Source organism: Cervus elaphus, chromosome 27, assembly GCF_910594005.1.
Source record: "Cervus elaphus chromosome 27, mCerEla1.1, whole genome shotgun sequence".
In the NCBI taxonomy this organism is placed as follows: domain Eukaryota; kingdom Metazoa; phylum Chordata; class Mammalia; order Artiodactyla; family Cervidae; genus Cervus; species Cervus elaphus.
The window spans coordinates 43,029,972-43,057,782 of record NC_057841.1 but is presented as its reverse complement, the minus strand read 5'-3'; the positions used below and the strand labels follow the sequence as shown (position 1 = coordinate 43,057,782).

At 45.3% G+C, this 27,811-nt stretch overlaps 1 protein-coding gene across 1 annotated transcript in view; it reads left to right on the top strand.

The window, feature by feature from the left end:
- LAMA1 (laminin subunit alpha 1) overlaps positions 1–27,811 on the top strand; it is a 122,918-nt gene that overhangs the window by 51,655 nt on the left and 43,452 nt on the right. Inside the window, exons 10-30 of the mRNA XM_043889529.1 lie at positions 186–346; positions 1,075–1,215; positions 1,815–1,988; positions 3,610–3,711; positions 5,461–5,672; positions 6,484–6,595; positions 9,321–9,431; positions 10,818–10,945; positions 11,931–12,017; positions 12,668–12,879; positions 16,392–16,498; positions 17,231–17,408; positions 18,019–18,155; positions 18,834–19,070; positions 20,062–20,205; positions 20,836–21,015; positions 22,175–22,360; positions 22,917–23,044; positions 23,697–23,817; positions 24,816–24,953; positions 26,759–26,880. Of these exons, the coding sequence (XP_043745464.1) occupies positions 186–346; positions 1,075–1,215; positions 1,815–1,988; positions 3,610–3,711; positions 5,461–5,672; positions 6,484–6,595; positions 9,321–9,431; positions 10,818–10,945; positions 11,931–12,017; positions 12,668–12,879; positions 16,392–16,498; positions 17,231–17,408; positions 18,019–18,155; positions 18,834–19,070; positions 20,062–20,205; positions 20,836–21,015; positions 22,175–22,360; positions 22,917–23,044; positions 23,697–23,817; positions 24,816–24,953; positions 26,759–26,880 (3,118 nt within the window). The remainder of the gene's footprint in view (positions 1–185; positions 347–1,074; positions 1,216–1,814; positions 1,989–3,609; positions 3,712–5,460; positions 5,673–6,483; positions 6,596–9,320; positions 9,432–10,817; positions 10,946–11,930; positions 12,018–12,667; positions 12,880–16,391; positions 16,499–17,230; positions 17,409–18,018; positions 18,156–18,833; positions 19,071–20,061; positions 20,206–20,835; positions 21,016–22,174; positions 22,361–22,916; positions 23,045–23,696; positions 23,818–24,815; positions 24,954–26,758; positions 26,881–27,811) is intronic.

The following is a 27,811-nucleotide window of genomic DNA, read 5'->3' as shown; positions in this document are numbered from 1 at the left end:
CCATCTGTTAATGTATCCTCTGTGGCTGCTTTCAAGCCATATGGGCTGAATTGAATAGTTGCAACAGAGACTGGCCAAAAAGCCTACAATATGTACTCCCTGGCCTTTTACAGAAATAGTTGGCTGACCCCTGCTTTAAACCCCTTTTACTTTCCTGTTGGATCATTTTGCCACTTTCTTTGCAGGGAAATGGCCAGGTCAGTGTCCATGCAAGGAAGGTTATGCGGGAGAAAAATGTGATCGCTGCCAATTCGGCTATAAGGGTTACCCGGAGTGTGTGTCCTGTGACTGCAACCCAGCTGGCAGCGTGAATGAGGAACCCTGCTCTGAGTCTTGTCTCTGTAAGGTACGTATGACAGAAAATAATCTTCAGCATTCATTTACAAGATGAACAATTATAAAGTCCTCTTCAGATTTTAAAATACTTGAAAGATTGACAAACATAGAAGATTTAAGACAAAACGATACAAAAAAGCCATTGCAATATAACAACCAAGCTCTAGATCCTTAGCCTCAGACTTGAGTACAAAATCAGATGATAATATTTCAGACTATCGGGAAATTGTGACATTATGAGGCTTTGCATTTGTCTTTTTGTTTACCTATGTCTCTGGGTTGCCAGACATGTTTCCTGCTAATGTCATGTTTGTTATTGTTGTTCAGTCGTTCAGTCGTGTTTGACCCTTTGTGACCCCATGCGGCACATCAGGCTTCCCTGTCCTCCACTATCTCCTGGAGTTTGCCCAAATTCGTGTCTGTCGAGTCAGTGGTGCTACCTAACCATCTCATCCTCTGCCACCCTCTTCTCCTTTTGCCTTCAGTCTTTCCCAGCATCAGGGTCTCTTCCAATGAGATGGCTCTTCACGTCAGCTGGCCAAAGTATTGGAGCTTCAGCTTCAGCATCAGCCCTTCCAATGAATATTCAGAGTTGATTTCCTTTAGGATGGACTGGTTGGATCTCCTTGCAGTCCAAGACACTCTCAAGCGTCTTCTCCAGCACCATGTGTCATGTTTATGTCATTTTATTCTGTCCATCTGTTGGTTTCAAAAGCTAATTTTTTGCTTCACTTGCAGGAAAATGTTGAGGGGAGTCACTGTGATCGCTGCAAGCCAGGATTCTATAACTTGGAGGAAAGGAACCCCCAGGGCTGCTCTGAGTGCTTCTGCTTTGGCGTCTCTGATGTTTGTGAAAGCCTCTCCTGGCCCGTCAGTCAGGTGGGGGCACCTTCCGAAAGCTGGGAGGTGGGAGTGTGGCAGGTGGCACGGAGATGATGAGGACAGGCAGGGGGCCCTAGCTGTTTGGGGAACAGAGAGTCTGTGGGGTTGGTTTCTAGAGGGACAGCTTGCTGGTTGGAGCTTAGGGCTCTTCCCTGACCTCCCTTCTCCTTCCTTGCTAGCGCCTGGGGAAGAGGGACTCTGGTCAATACTTGAGAAGGGCTAAGTGTTCCTGTGGGTGGTCTCCTGTCATCTCTACACAGGTGACAGATTAGGAGGATAGGATCTGGAGGCTTTATATAGTGTTTGGCATTTGGCTAAGAAGCAGGGGACAGCAATGAAGAAGTCAGCATTAGCCAGAGATGTTTTATTCAGTGCATTTATTGAGTTCTTTGCTATTCTTTTAATCTGAGATATATATCCATGGCCTGTACAGTTTTGCTCATCTATTTGCTTCTAATTGACCTGGGCTTGGGGAACTTTTAGCCACGGTATGCAAACTCCATCCTGGCTGAGCTCTCTGGGCCTGCCCCTTCACTGTGAAGATGCTAGCACCCAAAGGGATTCACAGATCTGAAATTCTTGGATCTTTTTTGAAGGTGAAAGATACGTCTGGGTGGCTGGTCACTGACTTGGTCAGTTCCAACCAGATCCGGTCCCAGCAGGACGCACTGGGCGGACGTCACCAGATCAGCATCAACAACTCGGCGGTGGAGCAGAGGCTGACCTCCCAGTACTACTGGGCGGCCCCGGAGGCCTACCTGGGAAACAAGGTACTTGTGGTGATGGTGTCTCGGGCAGGGATCTCGGGACCATTCGGGAAGAACTTTGGTTGACCTTTCACGTAGTCTCCTTGCTCTCCTGGGCATTTGGCAGAATATCACATAGTGTTGACTCCCACCTGACTCCCACGGTCTTTTTGTCCCTGCTTGACTTTACTACATCGTTAAAATAGGAACGTGTGTCCTTCTGGCACCATGGTGAGCCCCTGGTAGGTAGGGGAAGCCTGTGCCCTTCTCCCATACAGACTTTCTGCCTTGCTCTGGGTTCCTGGGTCACCCGGGCCTTTGTGAAGGTCCCTGGCATCCCTGTTCTGTGGAGTCAGCCGTGTGCCAGTTTTGTGCTCAGTCCTGTCTGCTTCTTTGCGACCCCATGAATTGTAGCCTGCTAGGCTCCTCCCTCCATGGGGTTTCCTAGGCAAGAACACCAGAGTGGGTTGCCATTTCCTTCTCCAGAGGATCTTCCTGACCCAGGGATCGAACCCGTGTCTGCTGCATCTCCTGCTTTGGCAGGCGGGTTCTTTAGCACTGAACCATCTGGGAAGCTTGTACCTGTCTCACCGGGTGTATAGAACACTCCTAGAAAGGGTGTGCAGGGGACCCCCTGCTTCTTTTTCATGATTGTTGCTCACGTGAAGTTCATGTTTAAGAACAGATAGGATCCTTTCCGTTGTAAGAAAATGCTCAAAGGGGATTCTAGAAAGTGGGAAGTTGGTTGATAGGATTTAACCTCTCTCTTTTGTGACATGGCCCCGTCTCTCCTCACCAGTCGTGCACTTTCTCCAGACTCTGATCTGAAAGTATATTCAGTGGAATATCCTTCAATGGCTCTGGCTCTCTGCTTGACTTAGCCTCACCTTAGTCTCGCCTTTGGTTTAAGTCATGGTGTACGTATTGTGCCATAGTCCATTTCTAGTTAATTTGATGGTTACATTTTAAATTTTATAGTTGTTTTCTGTATGTTTAAGTGGTGTTTATTTTTTGAAAATGATTGCTTTTCTTCACTAAATTGCAATCTTAGAAGTCATTTTCTGTTTAGAATGAGGTCTTAACACCAAAATTCTGTAGTTTGTGTGTCTAGGGATCACCTCTCCAATTTTTTTATGGTGCAGAAATTGGCTTCTGAACATTGTGTTGTTGTACTATAGCTGGCAGAAGAAAATCTCTCTCTCTTTTACATTAAAGGAAATGGGGTTGGAGAAAATCCATAGTCCTTCCTTTGGCTGATCACACATGTGTCTGTCATTCTCCCACAAGCAGGGTGATGAGACCAAATGTTGAGACTATAGTCCTGGGACAAACTCCCCACCCTCTGCAGTTCTTCCATGAAATTAAAGTCTGTTGTTGGACTAGCAGAAGTTCATAGTCACTTACCTCGTTAGCTCTAAGAAGGAGTGCATTTTCTGTGCATTTAAACAATATCCTGCATTTGGTGATGTCAGTTAAACCGAAGATTCGTATAACACGCTTCCTGTCCATTGCCTTAAGTCCTTACGTGCTGGGGCCTCGGGGACCCCTTGCAGTCTAGCAGTTTCCAGATGAGTCCTAGCCACCGTGTCCTCCGACCACACGCTCTGCTCCCTCCTTGGTGCTCACTGTCCCTTCATGGTTCCAGCTGACGGCCTTCGGTGGCTTCCTGAAGTACACAGTGTCCTACGAGGTCCCAGTGGACGCGGTGGACGGTGACCCCCTGTCTCACGCCGATGTCATCATTAAGGTAATTGCTTTCTTGTCGCTGTGTTAGACCTGAGAGGGCTTCGTGGGGGGTCAGCTTTATGACTGGAAGTGCCTAAGGGGGTGCGATGTAGCGAGGAGCTCAGGGCCAGGAGGGCTTTCAGCAGTGGTCTGCCTCTCAGGTCTCCTGAGACTAGGATTTCCAGAACTGCCCCGGGGGCCGCACCGTAGCTCTTCCCTTTATCCTGTAGTGGAGGTGTCTGTTCTAAGGGGAGAAGGTTTTCCTCCGTGTAGGGACTGCCTGATCGGCCTTGGAGCCCCTCCGCCCCTCCGGGCGTGTCCTCCCCACTGAGTGACCAGAGTGGCTGGTCACAGGGTCTGTGTGCAGACAGGAGATGTGTCATTGTTTTTGTCTCGCCTCTGTCCCCTCCATCCCTGTTCTCACTCCCATCACAAAAAGAAACAGATGACTAATGAGAACCTACTCTACAGCACAGGGGACTCTTCTCAGAGCTCTGTGGGGACCTGAAGGAAATCCAAAAAAAGAGAGGATCTCTGTATACACATAGCTGATTCACTTTGTTGTGCAGCAGAAATTAACACAACACTGGAAAGCAACTATGTGCTTAGTCACTCAGTCGTGTCCAATTCTTTGGGACCCCATGGACTGTAGCCCACCAGGCCCCTCTGTCCATGGGGATTCTCCAGGCAAGAATACTGGAGCGGGTTGCCACGCCCTCCTCCAGGGGGTCTTCCCAACCCTGGGATCAAACCGTGGTCTCCTGCGTTGCAGGTGATTCTTTACCGTCTGAGTCACCATGGGGTTTCCTAAAAGAAATGCTAATTGTCATGTCAGTCCTTGAAATTCATTTTACAAGGATTAAAATTTCCAATTAAAATAGGTATTCTCCTAATTGTTATTTGACAGACTAGGTTAACAAACACTCCATATAAGCAAAACCTAAGGTTGTGAAAAAATGAAACATGAGCATTACCCTTGGGGGTACACACATAGGTCAGAAAACACATGATGGTAAAGGGGCTCCTATTTGATTACTTTTATGACTTTTAAGAAGTGAGCATGAAAATGAAATCTTTATTTTCAGTTATTACCCACCAATAAGAGGAAGTTAGGTTCACAGTTTTAGCTCGTGACATAAAGTGAACTAGGAGACAAATCTACATCCATCAGATACAACTAATGGACTGACTTTTAAAATCCAGGCTATCTTGAAAGCTTGCAACTTACCAGATATTGGTGTGTATTCTCTAGTGACAGAATGCCAGAAATGGCTGACAATGAGTAGAACTTGTGGGTTTTTAATAGGTATTTTCTTACGTTGCTAGGAATCAGGAGGTTTATTAAATGTTTGTGTCCAGAAATGAGTTAAGATACTATATTCCAATAAAAATTGCAATAAAACCAAACAAAAAACTCAGCAAGGCCTTGGCCTTTGCTATACCCCTGAAACATTGTAAATCAACTCTACTTCAATTTAAAAAAAGATGAGGAGTATCAGATTGGTTGCTTTGAGGAAAACTTGGTCTAGTGCTTGCCTTTGTTTCTTTTCTGAGATTAGCAGAGGCACAGTCTTTAGACTTATTATCCAAATTCCTCTGAGAGGAACACAGTGAAATCTCTCTGATCCTTCTGGACCAAGGGCTACATGGATAGTATTACACGTTTGGCCAAGATATGAAAAGCCAGGTGGCTGAATACAAAATTTGCTTTTCATGTGTCATCATGAAAATGAATCATGAATGTATTTCCTCCTTGTTTTAAAAATGTTAGGGAAACGGAATCACTTTAAGCACCCAGGCTGAGGGCCTGCTGTTGCAGCCGTATGAAGAGTACTTGAACGTGGTCAGACTGGTACCAGAGAACTTCCGAAATTTCAAGAGCAAGAGGGAGATAGACCGTGACCAGCTGATGACCGTCCTCGCCAATGTGACCCATCTCTTGATCAGAGCCAACTACAACTCTGCCAAGGCAGCTCTTTACAGGTGTGTACTGGTAAGGAGGGAAAACTTACGGTGGTCTTGCCTTTTGTACTGCATAGTTTATGAATTGTCTATTTTATGCATTATTGTATTTTAAGTTGAATATACTGACAATTTTAAGGACACAGCTAATGGAACTATCTGTCTTGGGATTATTTTTTATTACTACAATTTTATCGAAAGTATAAGAAGAGTTGTCCATGACCAATGTATCTAGTAGGAAATAGACTTGGTGTCAGGATCAGAAATTTGCAGGGTGGTTTTCTGAGAAATGAGGGGACAGTTGCCAGCAATGTTGCACCTAGTTTTCACCCTCTTGATGTTAATAGTCTTAGATTTTCACAGACTATTGAAGCTCATGAGTTCAGCCTTAGTCATTTTGTTACTTTGAGAAGGTCTGTTTCTGGCAACACCAGTCAGAGTGTGCACAAAGAATACGGCTAAAGCAAACCAAAGAGAACTGCACACCCAGTGACATTGTCTCTGCACTAGAGAGAGTTCGGCTGCCTGGGCTTGTTCTTCTGAAGTTCATTCTTCCGAAGGGGCCCCGCGGAGCCTTGCCTCAGCTGTGTTGGGCAGTAGCTCATCTTTTTCCAAATTTTGAACGCATTTCCAGGGACTAATGACAGCTCCCAGAAAATGTTCTGTTGTGAAAATCTCTTGTTACTTACAACACACTCACCTTTTTAATTAAAAAAATTTTTTTTTGTTTGAATTAAGCCTTTTTCAGGAATTTGTCTTCTTTGAGGTTTTAGATGCTGCATGCAAGCATGTTAAGTTGTGTAACAGGGCCTATCTATTTGTCTGTTGGTAGGTTGGATTCTGTCTCTCTGGACGTGGCCAGCCCTAACGTCATAGACCTGTCCCTGGCCACCGAGGTGGAGCACTGCGAGTGTCCCCAGGGCTACGCGGGCATCTCCTGCGAGGTAACCCTCCTCCTCCTTCCTATCTGCTTCCTTTTCTCCTTCCTATGTGGAAAAAATGCATCGAAGGTGATGTCATGATGTACATTTGAATTTTAATTTTGGAAACCCAGTGTTTCTAAGTTTCAGACTTTTGAGGGATCTTGGAATATAGGAAACACATTGCTTAAAGAAATCTAGGGACTTCCTTGGTTGTCCACTGGTTAAGACTTTGTCTATCAACACAGCAGGTGCAGGTTTGATGCCTGGTCAGGGAGCTAAGATTCTGTGTGCTTCACAGCCCCCCACCCACCGCCAAAAAAAAACACAGAAGCAATAGTGTAATAAATTCAATAAAGACTTTAAAAATGGCCCACATCAAAACAAATTTTTTAAAAACTTAAAAAAAATAAATCCGATTTCTCTGAAGCCCCTGGGAATACCCTCAGTAGGTGTCACTGTCTGGCTTAGTCAGTAGGAAAGTTGCAACACCCAAGCCATATTTTGCATTCCTAAGGAGGATCAAACTTCGATTGTATTTGAACATTTACCAGTTACCAACACTTGACCTGGAAAGCTTTAGCCAAGCCAGCCCTGTGTGGAGACCTTTGATGGCCCCTGGCTGTGTTACTTACATTGTCTCCACATCACATAGTCAGTGTGGTATAAAACTACACTTACATTCATCACTAAAAGTAATCTTTGCTTAAAAATTTTGAAGTATGTTTTGAATTATTTGGACATCCATATTGATAATAACTCTCTCTTACTGAGAACTGTGTACGTATCTGGCTCTGTTCTGAGCCCTTTCCACATATAACCCCGTTTAATCCTTAGAACAGCCCTATCAGGTAGGCCCTTCACATACTTTCTGTTCCACAGATGAGGAACAGAGACACAGAGAGGTTAAGGAACTTGACTGAGGTCACACAGCTAGCAAGCGGTCATATTAGGATTTGAACTCCACCCCTGACAACTGCCACGAGGTCCTCTCACATGCCCATGACTGACTGTGAACATTTGTCATTGGCTGTGATTTCTTGGCTTGCACTTTTACAAAGTGAGAACATTTAACTTATAATCTGTTTTTACCTTTACTGACTTTGTAATTAATAAAGTTGGCCTGAAACTTCCTGATGTGGATATTTAATTAAATATTTTTATCTCTATTTTTCATATTTTGCAAAGTTTTTTTGGTATGGGGTGGGGACCAAAGAACTTTTTTTTTTTACATCTCATTTATTTTTAGGACCAACAAGAGTTCATAGGTCCTAATCCCTGTGGGTCTCCTGCTTAATGGAAAAATGACCCTCAGATGACCTCATAGTATGTGGATGTGGGCTTGGGGGAGCCACAGGTAGTGCAGAGATAATCATGGAAGTGGGAGCCTTGCCAGCTAGACTGGAAGGGGGAGTTACTGCTGGAGGACAAGTGGGCGGGGCTTTGGAAGGCAATGTTGGTGTGAGCAGGGCTTTGGGGGGAAAGTGCTGGTGTGGGTGGAGCTTTGGGGGGAAAGTGCTGGTTTGGGCAGGGCTTTGGAGGGCAAGTACTGGTGTGGGTGTGGCTTTGGAGCAAAAGTGTGGGTGTGTGTGGGATGATGCTCAGGCAGGAACGGGAACCTCAAGTCTTCTTTGTCGGGGTTTGTGTCAAGCAGAACTCATTCTGTAATCCAACTCTTGCTCAGAAGCTGACTTAAAGAATCAGGCAGCTATTCACTGAGAATGGAATTTGGGGGAGCCCTGTAGCTGCCACACAGACCCCCAGGCGGCTGCCTGCTCAATGCGCATCTGTATAGAAGCTTGCTGTCCCCAGGGGAGCATGGCTGTGGGAGGTGATAGGGGACATTCCCAAGATCAGTGTGAATGAAGGCATTATACATTATTACTATAATGAAATACTCTCTAAGAATCCTTAGAACAATAGAAAACAAACCCATACCCCCTTGTGCCATGGCCCCAAGGGAGTGTGCCAGCCTCAAATTAATCATCCCCCAGCCCGCACTCTGGATGCGTTTCTTGTCTGCTGTTGCCCTGGGCGGCCCGTGGACAGGGGTCTTGCAGGTGTGCACACCTGGTGTTGAATCATTGTCTGAGCACCGAGGACCATAGCTAATGCTTCATGTTTCAGATTGCATGTCTGTCAAATAGAGTCAATTTCTCAGGGTCGCCAGGAGGATGACACGAAGTACAGTGTCTAGGGAACTCCTTGTCCCTGAATCTCCAAGTTGTCAGACCAGCACGATGACCAAGGGAAGCGTACCTGTAACATTTGTTTTATTAAACTGATGCTATTTGACACAGATGTGCATTTAACACTATGATGGCAACATTTTATAATTTTAAGCAAAAGAAAAAATAGCAGAGGGAAAAATATCCTCTCCATTTGAAATATTGGTTAAATGACTATTACATGATTTCTAAGAATGTTGCAGTGGGAAACTCCTATGATGTACGCTGGCTTACTGAATAGCTATTAAGTTGCTGTGTGCATGTTTCTGCCTTTAAAACATATAAGGAACTGGATTATGGTGGTAGTTGCACCACTCAGTAAATTTACTGAAAAAAAAAAAAATCATTGAATCGTATGCATCATATGGGTGCATTTTATGGCATGTTTGGGCAAAAAACTAACTTTTCTGTTCATGGAAGACTGAGTGGTTTTTTGTTTCTAACATACTGGGGAAAAGATGATTTGCATTTTGCATAAGAAGTTACCTTCACCTGTATGGTCACCTGTCCTTCTTTTGCAGTCCTGTCTCCCCGGCTATTACCGTGTGGATGGAATACTGTTCGGAGGCATCTGTCAGCCCTGTGAATGCCACGGCCATGCGTCTGAGTGCGATGCTCATGGTGTTTGCTTTGTGAGTCTGAGACCTCATGTGCCTCTCCCCCACCCTGAAGTCCTGGCTCTACTCAGAAGTGATTTTTTAAAAAATGCTTCCTGCACAGGGAACATCCCTGCCTTTGTGAACCCCAAAGGAAATCTGGAGGTTTAAGTTCAAGACATAGACTATTTCCTGCTTTTTACTTCTTTTCTTTTTTTTTTTTTTAAAGAAAAGTTGCTTTGGTAATAATAGAAAAGGGAGGTATCATTTCACAGCAGGTTTTTTCTTAGGACAATAAATAATGATTTACGTCACAAGACTAAAAAGTAACATAAAGGTAGAAAACATCCACTGATTAAGCAAAAAAGATCAGATCTTTTAAATGCAAGTGCTAGTAGATTTTAACATTATATTACATAGTATATCATAAGAGGAATAATAAGATATCTGATAGTCTCCCTCATTTGTGCGATATATAATGCTTCATCGTTGTTAGCAGATGAACTCTGCAAGCAAGTTCTTCTTTCATGCAGTAGGAGTTGAAACAGGGCTTAACAAATATGTGGTTTATCTTGAGAATGAACTTTGGGGCAGATACAGGGCAAGACTTGTTTTTTAACTTCAGTCAGGAATTCTTTTAGGCTTTTGTGCCTGGGAGCCAGGCCACACTCCTGGGCTCTAATGGATTCACCGCTCAGAGACAGAATGAATGTGTATGGTAATCAGCCAAACCCTATTCACCCACACTGCACAGAGGGAGGTTCATGCTTTTTCCCTAAGAGATTGATTGAGTAGCAGGGCAGGGAAAATTTAATGATCAGACCCATGGGGAAGACCTCGGCGTGGTGCCGCTCATTGCTTATTCTTTCTGGAGCCTCATTTTTCTGTTTCTCTGGAAAGACAGCTTTCATTTAGCTCTTTGTTCATGTCTTTGTTCTCTATAAGTGAAGTGTCTGTAGGGTGGTGTGGAAGGATGGCTTGCATGCAGACTCAGACTTCCCACGATAAGTTCCTCAAGCTCAGCTTCCCATTGCTTGATGACGTTGTTGCTCCTTTAAAAGCTCTCTCCCTCTTCCTTTTGGGTTTGGAGGCCTCTGCCCACACTTGGGCTGGTGGGGGGGGGGTCCACTTCCTGCACCCTCTGCCATCCAGGATCCCAGAGCAGCTCTTTGAACCATTTTGTTACTGCAGAGGAGACCGAGTATAATGGTTGGAAGTGAAAGGTCTCTTGCTTCCTGTTTTCACAAATTAAAAGATTTTATCAGCCGGTCTGGAATTAGGCAGCCTCTCCTCGTAGAGGAGTGTTTGGTGACTTGCTTTAGTGTTTTGCCTTTTTTTTTCTGCTTGGACTGCAAGTTGTTTGTGGCTAACTCTGAGGCTCGCTCAGCGGGCCAGAGCCAAGCCTCTCCACGTGTGTCCTAGGCATGCCAGCACAACACCACCGGGGACCACTGTGAGCGCTGCCTGCCCGGCTTCTATGGACTGCCTTCCCGAGGGACCCCTGGGGACTGCCAGCCCTGTGCTTGCCCGCTCTCCACGGCCTCCAACAAGTAAGCCCGGCTCCTCCACTAGCCCGTCCTGCCCCGAGGGGCCAGGGTCCCCATTCAGACCCGCACTGATGTCTCCAGAACAATACCTGTGTGCAATGAGAGTGTGAATTTGCCCCATGGTAATTAACTGGGACTAGAGATGGAGGAAAAGACTCTGTCTTTTAAAAAAAGTTTGACGTATTGAAGTATATACGGCAAGTTGTGTGGTGGCAAGGACATTTGCCTGCCTTTTTTCCTCTTGGTCTAATGTTGATCATCACTTCCTTCAATGTGTGTGCCTACCAGTGGGCTAGGAAGTAGAGGGGGACATGGATGTGAATAAAACTTGTTCCGGGGCTTCAGGAGTATTTGAGCTAATGATCAAAATATATAAATATGAGGCTCATTGGGAATGAACTGAATTCATTAAGTTGATTCAGCAAATCTTTATTGAGTGCCTGGTATGTGCTGGGTATCATGGTAGGTGTCCTGAGCATCAGACTGTTTAGCTGTGGCTGCTGGCACCATGGCATCCACTGTGTGATCATGAGGACAGGGGAAGTATGTCCAATGTGCAGGGGGCATCTACCAGGGGCGATGCCCTGAGGAACCTCTCAATCTGAGACTTGCAGAAGGAGAGGAAATTGGAAGTGAACTTGCTCTTGGCCAGTGTGGGCAGCTCTGAGGCAGGCAGCCCAGCCCCAGGGACTGGAGGAGAGGAACTTGGCTTGAGCCTCAGAGCCGGCCTCCTGGAGGAGACCGCTGAGGAGGGCATTGAGGGTGAGCCGGTGAGCCCAGACAGAGTGGGAAGAATCGCAGCCCAGGTCAATGGACAAACAGGGAGTGTCTAGTGCCCACTGGGTGGGCCGTGTGACTGGGGGCCTTCATTTCTGGGCTAAGGAGTGAAGGTATGTAAGGACAGGAGTGATGGGAGTCAAGCAATTTAATATTTAGGAGTTCTGCACCATTCACCAGAGAAGTGCATTCATCTCTGCTGTTTTGTCAGTTTCAGCCCCACCTGCCACCTGGATGATGGGGACGAAGTGGTGTGTGACCAGTGTGCCCCGGGATATACCGGGGATTGGTGCGAGAGGTACTCCTTCAACTCAAGCGGTTTCCAGAAATGTTTACAGTGAATTCTGTGTTTGTTTTTAAATGTGTAGTTACGTGTGGCTTTATAGCTTTTGATATGTAATTATTATTTTATAGACTCAGAGAAGCCAGTTGATCAATTAGAAAATTAATGTTGAAAGTCCATGGGAATACTTTGATCTCTCTGAGCTAACCTGAGTTCTCATCAGTAGCAATGGGAAACAGCCAGGAGTTTGTACATCTGTTCACACATTTGAATGTCCTTTTACTCTGGATAATTCCACAAGTGAGAGCTAGTTTGATAGAAGTGTCTCCTGGCGCCCGGAGGCCAGGGGCTGTCTTTCCCATGTGAGTCTTGGTGCCAAGTCTAGCTGGTCTCCATGGGAGGTGGCCTCCCTGAATGGTGGGGCCAAGTTGCCCGGGTCCGGAGCCTGTCCCAGGAGATTGTTGGCTTATTTGGATACACTCCCCATGCCTCACAATGAGTGATGGGATCTGTGAATGCCTGAACTGGGAGCCGAGTTCCTCTCACAGTAAATCTTAGGTAAAGAGTCAGTATGATTGATTAACCACTCAGAGAGTCCCTGGATGATGGGGTACAGTCTACAGTAATTGCATTTGTGCGCATCTCTGTCTCCATCTTTTATACAGATGTGCAGACGGTTACTATGGAAACCCAACAGTGCCCGGAGACTCCTGCGTCCCATGCAACTGCAGCGGCAACATTGACCTCTTGGAGCCTGGGAGCTGTGATTCTGTCACCGGAGAATGCCTGCGATGCCTTGGGAACACCGACGGCCCCCACTGTGAGAGGTGTGCTGACGGTTTCTATGGGGATGCGGTGACCGCGAAGAACTGCCGTGGTGAGTGTGTGGGCTGTTGTAGTTGGGTCCACTCCTTACCGCCTTGTGAAGACTCCACTCATCTCGTTCTCATGCTCAGTCGCTAAATCATGTCGGACTCTTTTTTGACCCCATGGACTGTAGCCCACCAGGCTCCTCTGTCCGTGGGATTTCTCAGGCAAGAGTACTGGAGTGGGTTGCCAGTTCCTCCTTCAGGGAATCTTTTTGACCCAGGGATTGAACTTGAGTCTCCTGCATTGGCAAGTAGATTCTTTACCCCTGAGCCACTGGGGAAACACCTCCATCCATCTACCTACCATCAAACAGTGCTCATCCAGGAGGTCACCTGACCCCATCTGCACTGGGTTAGCTCGATCAGGTACTCCAAATGGAGGTCAAGCGGCCTAGAAAACACGCAGCCTCCCATTTCAGGAGGAAGTGGTACTCATAGAGTGCCGGCACTGCTCCCAAGGACTGCGGAGGTGAAGGAAGCCTGTCCTGTTTGTCAGATAGATGCTAAGGGCTTCTTCAGGCAGATGGGATTTCAAGATGTGGAGTGGGAAATGGGGAGACCCTCGCCCCCAAATTATAACATCTCAGCAGTTTTTGCCTGAACTGCTGACTCCACGTCGCTCTGCAAGGCTCAACTCAGACCCTTGAAATGACAGACCATGCAGAATCAGTTACTGAGAAAAGCAAATTTCAAATTCCCAGGATGACAAACTTATAGCCTTAGGGCTGATATAGCTCTCAGATTTATTTTTTGCATGGTTCTTGAAAAAGGAATGAAAGAGTAAAAATTGCAGTGATATGTTATTTTGATGCATGCATGTTAAGATGCTTCAGTTGTGTCTGACTCTTTGTGACCCTGTAGACTGTAGCCCTCCAGGCTCCGTCTGTCCATGGGATTCTCCAAGCAAGAATACTGGAGGGGGTTGCCATGCCCTCCTCCAGGGGATCCTCCCCACACAGGGATCGAACCCGTGTCTCTTATATCACCTGCATTGACAGGCGGGTCCTTTACCACTAGCACTGTCTTTTTGATAGTGAAATGGCTCAGTCATGTCTGACTCCACGGCCCCATGGACTGTAGCCTGCCAGGCTCCTCCGTCCATGGGATTTTCCAGGCGAGAATACTGGAGTGGGTTGCATTTCCTTCTCCAGGGGATCTTCCCGACCCAGGGATTGAACCCGGGTCTCCCGCACTGCAGACAGACTCTTTACCATCTGAGCCAACAGGGAAGCCCCTTTTGATGATTTCACCTTTTTGATGATTTCCTATACTGAAGCCCTACTGTGCTATTACAATGTAGAGACACAAGAGGGAGCCAGTGATACAGAAAACATGCTGCCCTAGGAGCACAAGAGGTGAACAAGGTGTTAATCGCTCTGGCGCTATGAACCTGACATTCAGCACCTTGATTGATTATCATAGGGCATGATAATTATCATAACTATGATAACCTGTAATTGTGTAAAGCTTCAAAGTTTACAGAATGCCTTCACCATTCTCACGGCTTTTCTTTTCATGCTTATTGTAAACCTTGATGATAGTTCATTTGTCATTTATTGCATGTCTGTTACTTCCCAGGCACGATGCTGAGTATTGTGATGGGAGCTAGAACTTTATCAGACTTGAAAACCCCAAGTCTAGTGGGGAGCTTATACAGGCTGGTGTAGCAGGGAAGCACATGTGTGGGTTCAGGGTTTTAGGGTCTGAATAACACAGGGTCGCGTCCAGGGTCACATGGTCACCAAGCAGCCGTGTGATATTAGGCAAATTTATTAACTTATCCTAGCTGCTATTTCCTCATGCGTAAAATGGACATAATTATATGTGTACACTAGGCCTTTCTGAAAAATAAATGGGATAACAAATTTAAAGTTCTAGACAGTAAATAAATGGTAGCAATTATAATTGCTAGCAATAAGAGCAGTGATTTTTATCATTTTTCTGTATCAATAGTGTCCGATAGAAATGCAAGCCATACGTGTAATTGAAAATTTTCTAAGAGCCACCTTTTAAAAAGTATAAAGAAATAGATGGAATAGATTTTAATAACACATGTATTTAACTCAATATATAGAAAGTGTTATTTTATCATGTAATCAGGTTTTCAAAGTGTTAATGAGATGACTGCTTTCTTTTTTTAATTAAATTTTTTTGGCTTTATTTTTTTAAATAATGAGTCTTCAAAATTCAATGCATCTTTTATAGCCCATCCTAATTAGTATGGGCTTCCCAAGTGACTCAGTGGTAAAGAATTGGCCTGCAATGCAGGAGGCACAAGAGACCCGGGTTCAATCCCTTGGTAGGGAAGATCCCCTGGAGAAGGAAATGACAGCCCACTCCAGTATTCTTGCCTGGGAAATCCCATGGACAGAGGAGCCTGGTGGGCTACAGTCCATGGGGTTGCAAGAGTCTGACACGACTTAGTGACTAAACAACAACAATGATAAGGATGCTAAATTTTCATCAGAACTACTTGATCTACATTTAGGTTACATAAAATTTAGTGTTCAAACACATTTACAAGTTTTCCATCATATTTTGCTTTATGTACATCCAGCCTGACATAGCTGTGTGATCTATGGTAAATTATATCATCTTTCTAAGTCTTAGATTTCTCACCAAAGAGAAAAATGTGAGTGCTCCCTTTCTGTGTTTGTTATGAAGGTTAATTCATTTATTTCACATTTTGACTGTTACATGACAGACACAAGCTGACGGGTGTATGCCCTGCAAAGCCTGCCGCACACAGTGTGCCTGGGCCTGAGATATTTCGTGACATTTTTCTTACATGATTATGCCATCGGACAGAGAGTGTGCATTTTCTAAGCCCAAGCATTCCTAGATAGTACACATCCTGGGATATCTTGTCGGTGAACATATTACGAACTTTAAATGAGGTGCATATTGACAGCTGTAGTATGAAGATCAATTAAACCTTTCTTGGACTCGTTAAATTGCATCACTTTGACAAGGTGAGGGACTTTGTAGCTTTAAACATCAATATTCTGACTGGAGATGAAATTGCAACCTCAGGCCTGAATGCCTGAGTCAAAGGACTCAGGTCTTAGAGTAAGAAATATTTCAAATTAAATCGTGAACTATAATATTACTTATCTACATGGCTGTAACTCAACTTAAAATATTTATATATGGTTGGAATGAGCAAATGGCTAAATCGATTTTGAAATCTTCTTTGCATGTTTTTTATGAAGATTAGTTGATATACATTGGCAGCTCATTTTAAAAATTTCTAGGAATTCATGAAATTGGTTAAGCTCATTTGCAGATTATTACCTTAATAGTTTCAGTACATTTTTTTCTCTGTGATGGTTCCTTCCACCAACCTTATTTTGGCTCACTCAGAAAAAGAGTAAATTTTTAAAGTTATTGCAAAGCAATCATTTTGTTTTCATTTTCCGATTTGCAACATGAATGTGTAAGATTTCTCCTTTGGGGATTAAGGGATTATATAAGAGCCATATCCAGAAATAGGCACAAATACGTCTTCTGTGTGTGTTAGCCTGTGAATGTCATGGCCAAGGCTCCCTTTCTGCCGTCTGCCACCCGGAAACTGGACTCTGTGGCTGCAAACCACACGTGACCGGACAACGGTGTGACCAGTGCTTGGTAAGATGCCTCCAGGCCCTCGAGTACAGTTTGTGTGTGTGTCAGTGTTGACGTCTGGAAATGGTTCAGATGAAGTGGGATCACGACTGGCAGAAAGAGTGGGTGCCTGCCGCACGGTGGTGGGAGCGGTTGTGCACCCCTGTCTGGAGAGTGTGTGTCAGTTCCCAGGGAGGGGGGATGGGGTCCTGAGTCCTTTGTGAGCTTGTGACACGTGCAGGTGCTGATTGGAGAAATGTTCTAGTAGGTACTTTTGTTTTTGTCATTTAGTCCCTAAATGGTGTCCAACTCTCTGCCACCCCATGGACAGCAGCATGCCAGGCTCCTCTGTCCTCTGCTCTCTCCTGGAGTTTGCTCAAACTCATGTCCCTTGGGTCGGTGGTTAGTAGGCTGCTGCTGCTGCTGCTAAGTCGCTTCAGTCGTGTCCGACTCTGCGACCCCATAGACAGCAGCCCACCAGGCTCCTCTGTCCCTGGGACTCTCCAGGCAAGAATACTGGAGTGGGTTGCCATTTCCTACTCCAATGCGTGCATGCATGCATGCATGCATGCTAAGACGCTTCAGTCGTGTCTGACTCCGTGTGACCCCATGGACGGCAGCCCATCAGGCTTCTCTGTCCACAGAATTCTCCAGGCAAGAGTACTGGAGTGGGTTGCCATTTCCTTCTCCATTAGTCGGTACTAGTCACTGACTAAAATCTGTTCTGTCTTCCTCCGCTCTGCCCCCATGAAACAGTATGGCTACTATGGGCTGGACACGGGGCTCGGGTGCCTGCCCTGTAACTGCGGGGCCGGCTCCCTGTCGGATGACTGCACGGCGGAAGGCCAGTGTCTCTGCGTCCCGGGTGTGGCCGGGGAGAAGTGCGACAGGTGTGCCCGTGGCTTCTATTCCTACCAGGACGGTGGCTGTACACGTAAGCGCTGGAATCCGGCATTTCAGACTTCCCTGTATTGCCTAAACTTTTCTCCTTCGACTTCGGACTAATTCTGTTAAGTTCCTTTACGTTTTTTCTTTACATGTAGGATTTCATCCCTTTTTTTCTGTCTCCTGATCCCTGTTCTGGGAAGTCCATAAGCCTTGGTCAGGCTGTACTAACTGTGAGCTTAGGCTAATGACTTTCCTTAGCTTCGTTCTCCATCCGTAAAGAGGAGAGGCCGATTAGACTCCATCCAGGAGTTACTGTCAAGGTGGTGCTTAGAGTTCTCGGCACAGTGATTGGCACACAGAGGCTCAGTAAGAGTTAGCTGTCTGCCCTCCCCACCTGTGGAGGCCTTGCCTGGCCTTCTCTCTGTTTCTCCTCTGCCTCCTGATCATCTCTCATGCATCAGCCTCTCTTCAACAAGGAGGAGCCTCCGCCTCTCATGAGACATGGCGGGGTCCTGGGGATCAGGAGGTCTCTTCAGGAACTACAGGAGTGGTTGAGATTATTAACACAGGCAGACACTCTGCAGCAGCAGCATCTTGACTCCCTTGGTTGACCTGATGGTCCTGATTCCTAACAAGACCCCGTGTCTCTCTCATAGCCTGCGACTGTGCTCACACCCAGAACAGCTGTGACCCAGAGACCGGGGAGTGTGTGTGCCCACCTCACACTCGGGGTGCAGCGTGCGAGGAGTGTGCAGACGGACACTGGGGCCACAACCTCGAGCTCGGATGCCAGGTGTGCGGGGTCACCTGCGTGTTTTCCCAGCTGAGAATTACTTCGCTGTGTCAGGCTTCATTCTTTTCCTTTTATCTATGTGCTTAATTTTAACCTGTTTGAGTAGCTTTATGGTTTCTAGTCATAACTCAGCACCTACGGTAGGAATCAAAGTGGAAGACGTGACATCCTTAAAATACAATATTCTAAATTTTCTTCAAGAGCCTACCTTGGAGAAATTGATGGGTTGGTATATGAAAATTTTATTTTCCTGCCTTTTAAATATATCCTGCAATATATGCTATCTTCCAGAAGAAGGACATAAAGTGCTTTCCTGGGGCGGGGCATCTTCAGCAGTTCTGTTTTTCTGTGTTACTTTCGTCTTTGTTAAACTTGGAGCTTGCGTTTTGAAAACAGAGGGAACATTCCTCGAGATCTAAAATGATTCTGCTGGACTGCTTTGACCTACTGAGTAGATTGAATTTCAGTCTGCAACCGTGGCCCAGCATGCATGGGTTCAATGATGTCCAGCAATGTGGGTCCTATCTCTTGATGGCTTGTGTCGTGAGTCCAAAAAGCAGTGGTGAGAGAGGCCCGTTTGCGTGTATGGTTTCTCCAGGTTTCCTGTCGTCCCCCTATGTACACATTATGAAAATGTAGAAGCTACCTTTTGATTTATTTCACTGTTTTCTCTTCCAGGCCTGTAATTGCAGTAGTGTGGGGTCAGCCAGCCCGCAGTGTGATGTAGTCACTGGCCATTGCCAGTGTAAGCCTGCATTTGGTGGACGGGCCTGCAACCAGTGCTCCCCAGGGTACAAAGGCTTCCCCGACTGTGTGGCCTGTGACTGTGACCCGAGGGGGACCCTGGCTGATGCCTGTGACCAGGAGCAGGGGCTCTGCAGCTGCGCCCAGGAGACCGGAGCCTGCTCTTGCAAGGTACAGACCTTGGCCCCACTTCCTTTCCACTTTCTCACTCGTCATCATGACTTCGGGGCTTTCACTATTTAAATAAGCACCTGGCTTCTAGACGCTTCTCTTAATGAGTTTGCACCACCTTCTGGGTCTGAGGTTAAATTCTGTGTGTGCTCTTCTAGAGTGATGGATGATGCTTTAGATGGAATTTGTACAGTTTATTACAAGTGTCAGATGATGGAACCGATTTGAAAACCACGCCGAGTTTTCTATCATGTGTTCCTGTTGGCTGAGTAGCCAATCTGTCTTGAATATACAGGTGAAATAGATAACAGGGCTTCAGGAAGATGTGTGGTTGTTCAGCTGGTAAGTAACTATTCTCTTGTGCCTGCTGGGCAGACTGGAGGAAATTTGCATTGATTATTTCACCAGGAGGTTAGATTTCAACATCATCCCTAACTCTGTGTATTTTCATTCGTTTTCCCGTTGTGCTTTGTCACTAGAAGGTCCTTGACCACTCTCTCTGGTCCTTTCCTTGGGTCCAGGAGATGGAAGCCTGGCCCTGGGTTGACTGGTGGTGGGGGGATGAAGGAGGGGAAACTCGAGTGGATCGGGGGTGGTCCTCAGTGGATGCGTGCTCGGTTCCCCGTATCTGTGGTCTCACTTCTCACCACGGACGGTCAGTGCAGGGCAACTGGCCCAAGGCTCTTCCCCTGACTGCTCACCAGTCCCCTGGGGACTCACTCCAGGAGGATCCAGGCCCCCTCCTGGAGACTCATGAGGGTGTCTGCATTTTCCTGAAGCTTCCGAGACAATTCAGATGATCAGCTGAGCTTGGGAATCACTGATTCTGAGAGAGCTGATGCTCAGAGAGTTTGAGGAGCCAGCCTAAGAAGCAGCTGGTTCATCCATGCCTGTTCATCCAAAATGGTTTCTTTGATTGCATTTCTGTTTGTTCAGAAACCGTGTCTCCTTTTCTCAAGTAGAAATGAGTCAATCGCTTTGTCCCCTTTAGGAAAATGTCGCTGGTCCTCAGTGCGGTGAGTGCCGAGCTGGCAGCTTTGCTCTGGACGAGGCGAACCCTCGGGGATGCACACCCTGCTTCTGCTTCGGGCTGTCGCAGCTGTGCTCGGAGGCCGAGGGCTACGTGAGGACGCCGGTGAGTCACACGCGAGTTTAGTGTTCCCTTTTTGACCTTCTACCCTTGGGAGCTGGGTGCAGGTGGGAGAGACTGTCAAGTACTTGCATTGCATTTTCCTCTTACTGTGTCAGAAATTCTAGGAGGCTACCTTGAGATCATTAAGAATCAGAACTCTAGGATTTTCCTGGTGGTCCAGTGGCTAAAGACTTCGAGCGCTCAATGCAGGGGGCCCAGGTTTGATCCCTGGTCGGGGAACTAAATCCTCCATGCCGCAGTAAACATCCCACGAGCTGCAATTAAGACCTGTGAGACCTAAAAAAATAAAAGACTCAGAGCCCTGCCTCAGCTGTCCAGGAAGTAATCGGAGCAGGAACAGCAACGTCAGTGTAGCTCTGTGCTAACCTGCCTGCAGCTTTAGTTGGAAGATGAAGTTGCAGTGTCTCAGTGGTCTCCTTCATGTAGCTGAACATTGCCCAGTATAGCACTTTCAGTTCATTTTAGTCTGGATATTTACATTTAAAAGAAAAGCCTTTCTTACTCCTGTTTGAGTAATGAAGCAATCTCACCTGAAACAGCAAAGCCTCTGAGGTCCGAGGCGTGGAGTTCATTCACGTTCTGAAGTGGCTTTCTCCTCCCCTCCCTGACTAGGTGACACTGGGCTCAGATCAGCCTCTCCTGCGTGTGGTTTCTCAGAGTAACCTCAAGGGCACGACCGATGGGGTGTACTACCAGGCCCCCGATGTCCTGCTAGACGCCGTGACTGTCAGGCAGCAGGTCCATGCGGAGCCGTTTTACTGGCGGCTGCCCGGGCAGTTTCAGGGAGACCAGGTGAGACAAGCATCCAGCCTAGAGCCCCGTCCACCTTTCCTGGGGGCAGAGGTGCCCCTGGAAGTCACAAGGGCCCTGGGTTGGCCTATTGCTAACTAGAGTGGGTGTTAGTCTCCTCTTCTGTGAGGGGATGGAGTGGTTAACACTTAGAAAAAGTCCTCCACATGAATGGTTCTTTTAACATTTCCATTAATTTTAAGGGGCTTCCCTGGCGGCTCGGATGGTAAAGAATCTGCCTGCAATGCCGGAGACCCAGGTTCAATCCCTGCGTCAGGAAGATCCCCTGGAGAAGGGAATGGCTACCCACTCCAGTATTCTTGCCTAGAGAATCTCCATGGACAGAGGAGTCTGACAGACTACAGTCCATAGGGTCACAGAGAGTTGGACAAATGACTTAGCACACACACACATCATTTTAAAAGTCCTTTCAAGTGAAAGTCATATTCTTTTTCTCCTTTTTAAAGCAATCACTCAGCAAACATTTATTTTATTTTATTTTTTTTACTAATAGAGGCTTAATACAAGCCTGGATGCTATGGCCTAGGAGGGTCTTCTCAAGAATTTGTCACCTATTTGGGGGGAAAAAAAGAAACCTGAAGACATCATTTGCATTTTTGCTTATGTAAATACATGAGTCTGTGTGTGAATTCATCCTGGTTTTTGAAACTTGGAAATATGTGCTCCAGTGGTTATAGATCACGTTTAATTCAAAGGAGCTTAAAAATCATTAGAATGGTTATCACGTTGTTTTGTTACTTTGGAGCTCACCTTTGTTGCCATCATCAAGAGAAAACGTTGGGAGGTGATGGGTTTGACTGTGACTTTGATGGTGGTGGTGGTGGTTTCAAGGGTGTACTTATCCCCAACCCATCGACTTGTATTCAGTACATAAATGCAGCTTTTTATAACCAAACGCACCTTTATAAAGTGGTTTTTTAAAACTTTTAAAGGATTGCGTACTTAAGAACTATAGCTTGGATCAACTTAAGAATCTGGAACTAAGTAGAATTAGAAGGAAGCACATGTCAAACAACATATTACACTCACGTGATGTATTTTTAAGAGACAAGATTTCCTTCAAATGGCAGCAGGCTTATGCTGAAATATCTTTAAACCAAGGCTACGTCAGAGACGTAAACACCATTGTTCTCTCCGACAGCTCCTGGCCTACGGCGGCACTCTGCGCTACAGCGTGGCCTTCTACGCTTCCGATGGGATCGGCACCTCCAACCTGGAACCTCAGGTGCTCATCAAAGGAGGCCGGACCAGGAAGCAGGTCATCTACGTGGACGCACCAGCCCCCGAGAACGGAGTGAGGCAGGAGCAGGAAGTGGGGATGAAAGAGGTGACTGAGCGCTCTTCCCACATACACTCCATGAGCTGGGAACTCTGTTCTGCATGTAATGAAACCATGAATAAGGTTTCTCTGCTGTAATAAGGAGAGAGTGAAGAAGAAGGCGTTGGGTCAAAATTCCAATGGGTTTAGCAAGATTTCTAAAAGGATTCAAATTTCTGTTCTCAAGAAATGCATGAGGCTCATGTTAATTTAGTGCGAATTGCAGTTTAAATCCTTTACCTGAGTACAGGAGTCTCAGCCGTATGGATATAATGGTTCTGGGTTTTTGGATGCCCTTGAGTGTGGGACATGTGTGTTCCTTCCTCCAGGAGAGGTCTACTGATTGTTCTTTCTGTGGCTGGCCCCAGGGAGGTGTTACGAGGTTGTTGATAAATGAGGTGGTGGGACTACTGTGCCCAGCAAGTGACAGGAGAGCTTCCGTAGTTAAATTTAGGGTCACACACAGAGCTGGGCTTACTGCTGGAGAAATCTCTAAAGGAATTAAGTTCATGGGCCTCTGAGGATCTGTACCCTGACTTTAGTTGAATGTGCTTCTCATCTGCAGAATTTTTGGAAATATTTTAACTCTGTTTCTGAAGAACCTGTCACACGCTCAGATTTTATGTCCATTCTTAGCAACATTGAGTACATCCTCATCAAAGCCTCTTATGGCCAAGGATTACAGCAAAGCAGGTACTTGGAAATTTCTAGAATTTTTAATATGTCTTTCTTATTTGAAAGCAAACCTTAAGGACTTGGTTCACATCATCTCCCATTACCCCCATGTTGTTAATATATATATTTCTGTTCCTCACCAAAATCTTATTAAATATTAATATTATTATGAAGTATGTGAAAATGACATAGATTATCCATCTGCTATAGTAATGTGGATATAACTTGTAAGTACGTGAGGATGATACCTTTCATATGAGCAACAAAACAGTTCTGCCGTTTTCTGCCTTTCAACTGCAAGGCCCATTCTTTGTCACAGTGCATCAAGAATGCCATCCCTTGCTCATTTAGTATCATAATACTTATCCCATAAAGAAAGCCACCTAAGTTATGACCAGACTAGTACTTTGAGTTCTTTCAGGTATGCTTTCTCTAACATTGTTCTTAAGTTCTGAAAATTTGGCCAAGGACTTGCCCTGTGGAATGACTAATGTGCTTTTTGTCTGTCTTTACCCATTTATTTTATAACTGGGAACAGGAACTACCCTCCACTTGGAAAGTTCTGGTTTTCTAGGTGTGCCAACATGATTGTGTAATGTGCTGTTTCTGAAAACTCTCTTTGTAAATATTAGTGCCTGCTTTCACACTTCTTAACCCAACGGTTTCACAGAATCTCAAATATTTCAATGGAGGTCGGCAGAAAGGCGGAAGAGTCACACGCGGGCAGGGAGGTGGCCTTCCTGTTAGAGAAGTGTCTGTGTCCTCCTGGCACGGCTGGACTCTCGTGTCAGGTAGGAGACAGTGGTTGAAACCTGGTTCCTGGTTTGGGGTTGAAATATGCTTATTACAGCAGCTGAGTGATGAATAGCACTGTGCATTTCTATTGCCATTTTTTTCCCTTTTAAAAATTACCTGTGGTAACATAGGCATTTATCATCTTGAGTATTTCCAAAGTGTGCAGTTCAGTAGCAGGTGGGTCAGTTCATTCACCCTGCTGTACAACCAGTCTTCAGAATTCTTCATCTTATAAAACTGAAACTCTGTACCCATTAAACACTTACCCCTATGGCCACCCCCAGACTCACCCTTCTACTTTCTGTCTTATGAAACTGCTACTCTAGGTCCTTCACATAGGTGGAGTCAAGCAGTATTTATCTTTTGGTTGCTGGCCAATTTCACAGGGCATGATGCCCTCAAGATTCATCTGTGTTGTAGCCCGTGTCAGAATCTGCTTCCTTCTTAAGGTTGAATAACATTCCACTGGTTGGATGGAGCACGTTGTGTTTATCGATCCATCCATTAGTGGACATTTGAGTTGCTTTCACCTTTGGCTATTGTCAATAATGCTGCTACAAACATGCGTGTACAAATATGTCCAAGACCTTGGATTCAGTTCTTTGGGGTTTATACCCAGAAGTAGAATTGCTGGATCATGCAATAACTCTTTAGCTTTTTGATGAACCACCATACTAACCATCATACTGCTTTCCATAGTGACAGACTTTTCTTCATTCCCACCAGCAAAGCAGCAGCGTTCCAGTTGCTCCACCTCCCCACCAACACTTACTATTTTCTAAGGGTTTTTTTTGTTTTGTTTTTTAATAGTAACCATGTGAGCTGGCATCTCATGGTGGTTTTGATTTGCACTTCCATGATGATTAGTGATGCTGAGCATCTTTTCATGTGCCAGTCATCGATGCATCTTCTCTGAAGAAATGTGTATTCAAGTTCTCTGCCCATTTCTTAGTCGGGTTTTTTGTTCACGTCCTTCCCTTTTGCATCCCTCCAGGACTGTGCACCTGGCTACCACAGAGGGAAGCTTCCAGAAGGTGATGGCAGGAGACCACGCCCTCTGCTGGCCCCATGTGTGCCCTGCAATTGCAACAACCACAGTGACACCTGTGACCCCGAAACCGGGAAGTGTCTGGTACGCTGGTTTGTGTGGGTGCTCGCCTGATGCTCAAAATTACAGCGGGCTCTGAGTGTCTCCTTTTCTGGTTTGAGATCACACTAGTTCCTTGATTTAGAGTATTTAAATTTAGCTAAATGTAAGGTATACAAATATTTCCTTCAGAAAGGTCTAGCTAAGTGGCCTGACATTTTTGGTGGGAATTCTTTTATAAATTCTTTGAATTTGTTTATGGTTATAAATTTGGAAATTAGTTAAGTGTCTCTTGTTTTCACTTGCAGTAGAGGTGGTACATGAGAACTTTCTGTCATAGAATTTGAAGGGTCACCTGGATGTTTTTCGATGAGTTAAGGCCAAAGTTGAAAATGTATTTCTCTGTGTAAAATATTGCTTTCTCCTTGCCTTTAACAAAAAGTACATGTTTTCCTGGAGGTCTTAGTGGGCATTTGCTTCCTGGCTGTCTCCCCCTAGACCATCAGTGACATAAGGAGAGCTCTGACCACTGAAAAGGACCAAGAGCCTCAGACAGAAGCCTTGTAACCTTGACTGAAGACAAACTCTTGTGTCCAGGGTTTTGTTTTAGCCAACAAGATCTTATTGATAACACAGAAAAATCTGATATTTTTTCCCTACTCCTGAAATCTCATTCTTTATGATAACTCATGTGGGAACATCGGTTCCCTGTCTAAATTGTGCCAAGACTGACTTGATGCAGGCAAAATAGCTCATTCAAGGAAAATGAGCTGCCCACCAAGACACACCAAAGCCTCCTAGATCCTGGCTGTAGCTTCATCACAGGATCTGGGGCTCCCACAGCAGATTTGTCTTCCTCTTCTTTTATTCGGAAGCATCTTTCATATGCAGAATTTAAAGGCAGTCTCCCCTGGGAAAACTGTTAAACCATAGCCATGCACAGGTGAATTTAAAAGCTGAAATGCTGCATGGATTTTCTCATTTAAAAAGATGTGTGTTCACCTTTGCTGACTCCATTAGATATCTGGGATTAAAGAATTGTTCCAGTCATTCAAGGTAAAATGAAGATGCAGATAGCTACAACACTATTAAAAAATTTATTCATTCTAATCAGTTCATGCCCCAGGCAAAAGTAAAGTCCTAATACTGAAAACAAGAAAATCTTATTTAAGGATTTAAGGAGAATTGATTTCAGGCAACTTTGGGCAAGATGTAATTAGCTAGGAAGGTCCCTTGGCCCATCACAGAGACAAAGGTCATGTGGATAGTTGGGGAAATTCATGGTTCTTTCGTGATGAATCTTTCCTTGGGGCAACTAATCATTTAACAAGATTAGGTACTCCTAGGGGTACTAAATGGGCTTCCCAGGTGGTTCTAGTGGTAAAGAACCTGCTGCCAATGCAAGAGATGTGGGTTCGATCCCTGGGTCAGGAAGATCCCCTGAAGGAGGGCATGGCAACCCACTCCAGTATTCTTTTTTTTTTTCCCCCATTTATTAGTTGGAGGCTAATTACTTTACAATATTGTAGTGGTTTTTGTATTCTTGCCTGGAGAATCCCGTGGGTAGAGGAGCCTGGCGGGCTATAGTCCATAAGGTCACGAAGAGTTGGACATGATTCAGTGACTCAGCATGCACTCACAAAGTGGATGAATGCAGTCTTACAGTGAATGAAGGCCACAGAGCTGCCAATGTTCAGGATTTTTAAAATATGACCAAAAATGCTCCCTTGAGAATTAAAAAAAACTGTCAACTGATGTGAATTGGGGGTGTTGCTGGGCTGTCTCCAGATGAGAAGGTGTTCTAACGGTTTCCTGTTGTTTTCCTCTCCTTTTGAAACGTGGGATCCCAGAACTGTGGCCACAACACCTCTGGCAACCACTGTGACACGTGTGCCCCTGGGTACTATGGGAAGGTGACCGGCTCGGCCAGTGACTGCTCTCCGTGCACCTGTCCTCACGGCCTCCCTGCCAGGTGAGCACACAGGTGTGCTGGCAGGCCTGCACCGCCCGCCGCTGAAGCTGGATTGCTTCCACGGCCAGCTTCACTTTCCAGGGTTTCCGTGTGAGCCATCTTAGTGGATCCTCTTCGTGTGTCCAGAAAAACACATTTTAAGAAAAAATGTTCATTCTCTCAGTATTCAAAGAGAATCTTTGCAAAAAACAGTGCGTTAGTACTGTTAGAATGAAACTATTAAAAGAAAGGAGGCTCAGGTTTGGTTTTTTTGAAGACTAATTTTAGCCTCCAACCTGCATATACAGTGTGCCCAGAGAAGAATTATTATTAATTTTATGAAGAATGTTATGAAGAATTCAGTTCCTATTTAATGTAAGGTGTTGGGATTAGAATGTATGTATGCTGATGACTGATGAAGTTCAGAAATGTTGCGTGGTGATGAAATTTGGGTCAGATTCCACCTTGTGCACATGATGCTGGTACAGAACTATCTGAACATGTAAAAAATACCATAGATTTTCAGTTGAAATTGGAATATCTGGGGGTCCTTTTTGGTTTCAATGAAAATTGTAATTCATAAATAACATTTTATTCTTGCTTTGAGTATTTGATAAGGCATTGAACATTATAGATCAAATACCAACTTTTTGTATACTGAAATGAAGATTTCCTTTTAATATTTGTTTGAATTTTGTCTCTTTTGTTGTCTCCAAGTAAGTGTCGCTTGACGTTGAATACCTAATGAGAGGCACTGTGTAAACTTCTCTTGCAAACTGTCAGGCATCTTAAAATTTACTGCTTACTGTTGTTTACTATTATTTAAATTTTTGTATTAAATCTGTATACAAATGGTGAATCATTAGTTCCACCCCTGTAATCTAAGCTATAGGGATACTTGCAAATGTGAGTAAAGCTGGGCACTGCTTATGTTGTTGTTGTTTAGTTGTTC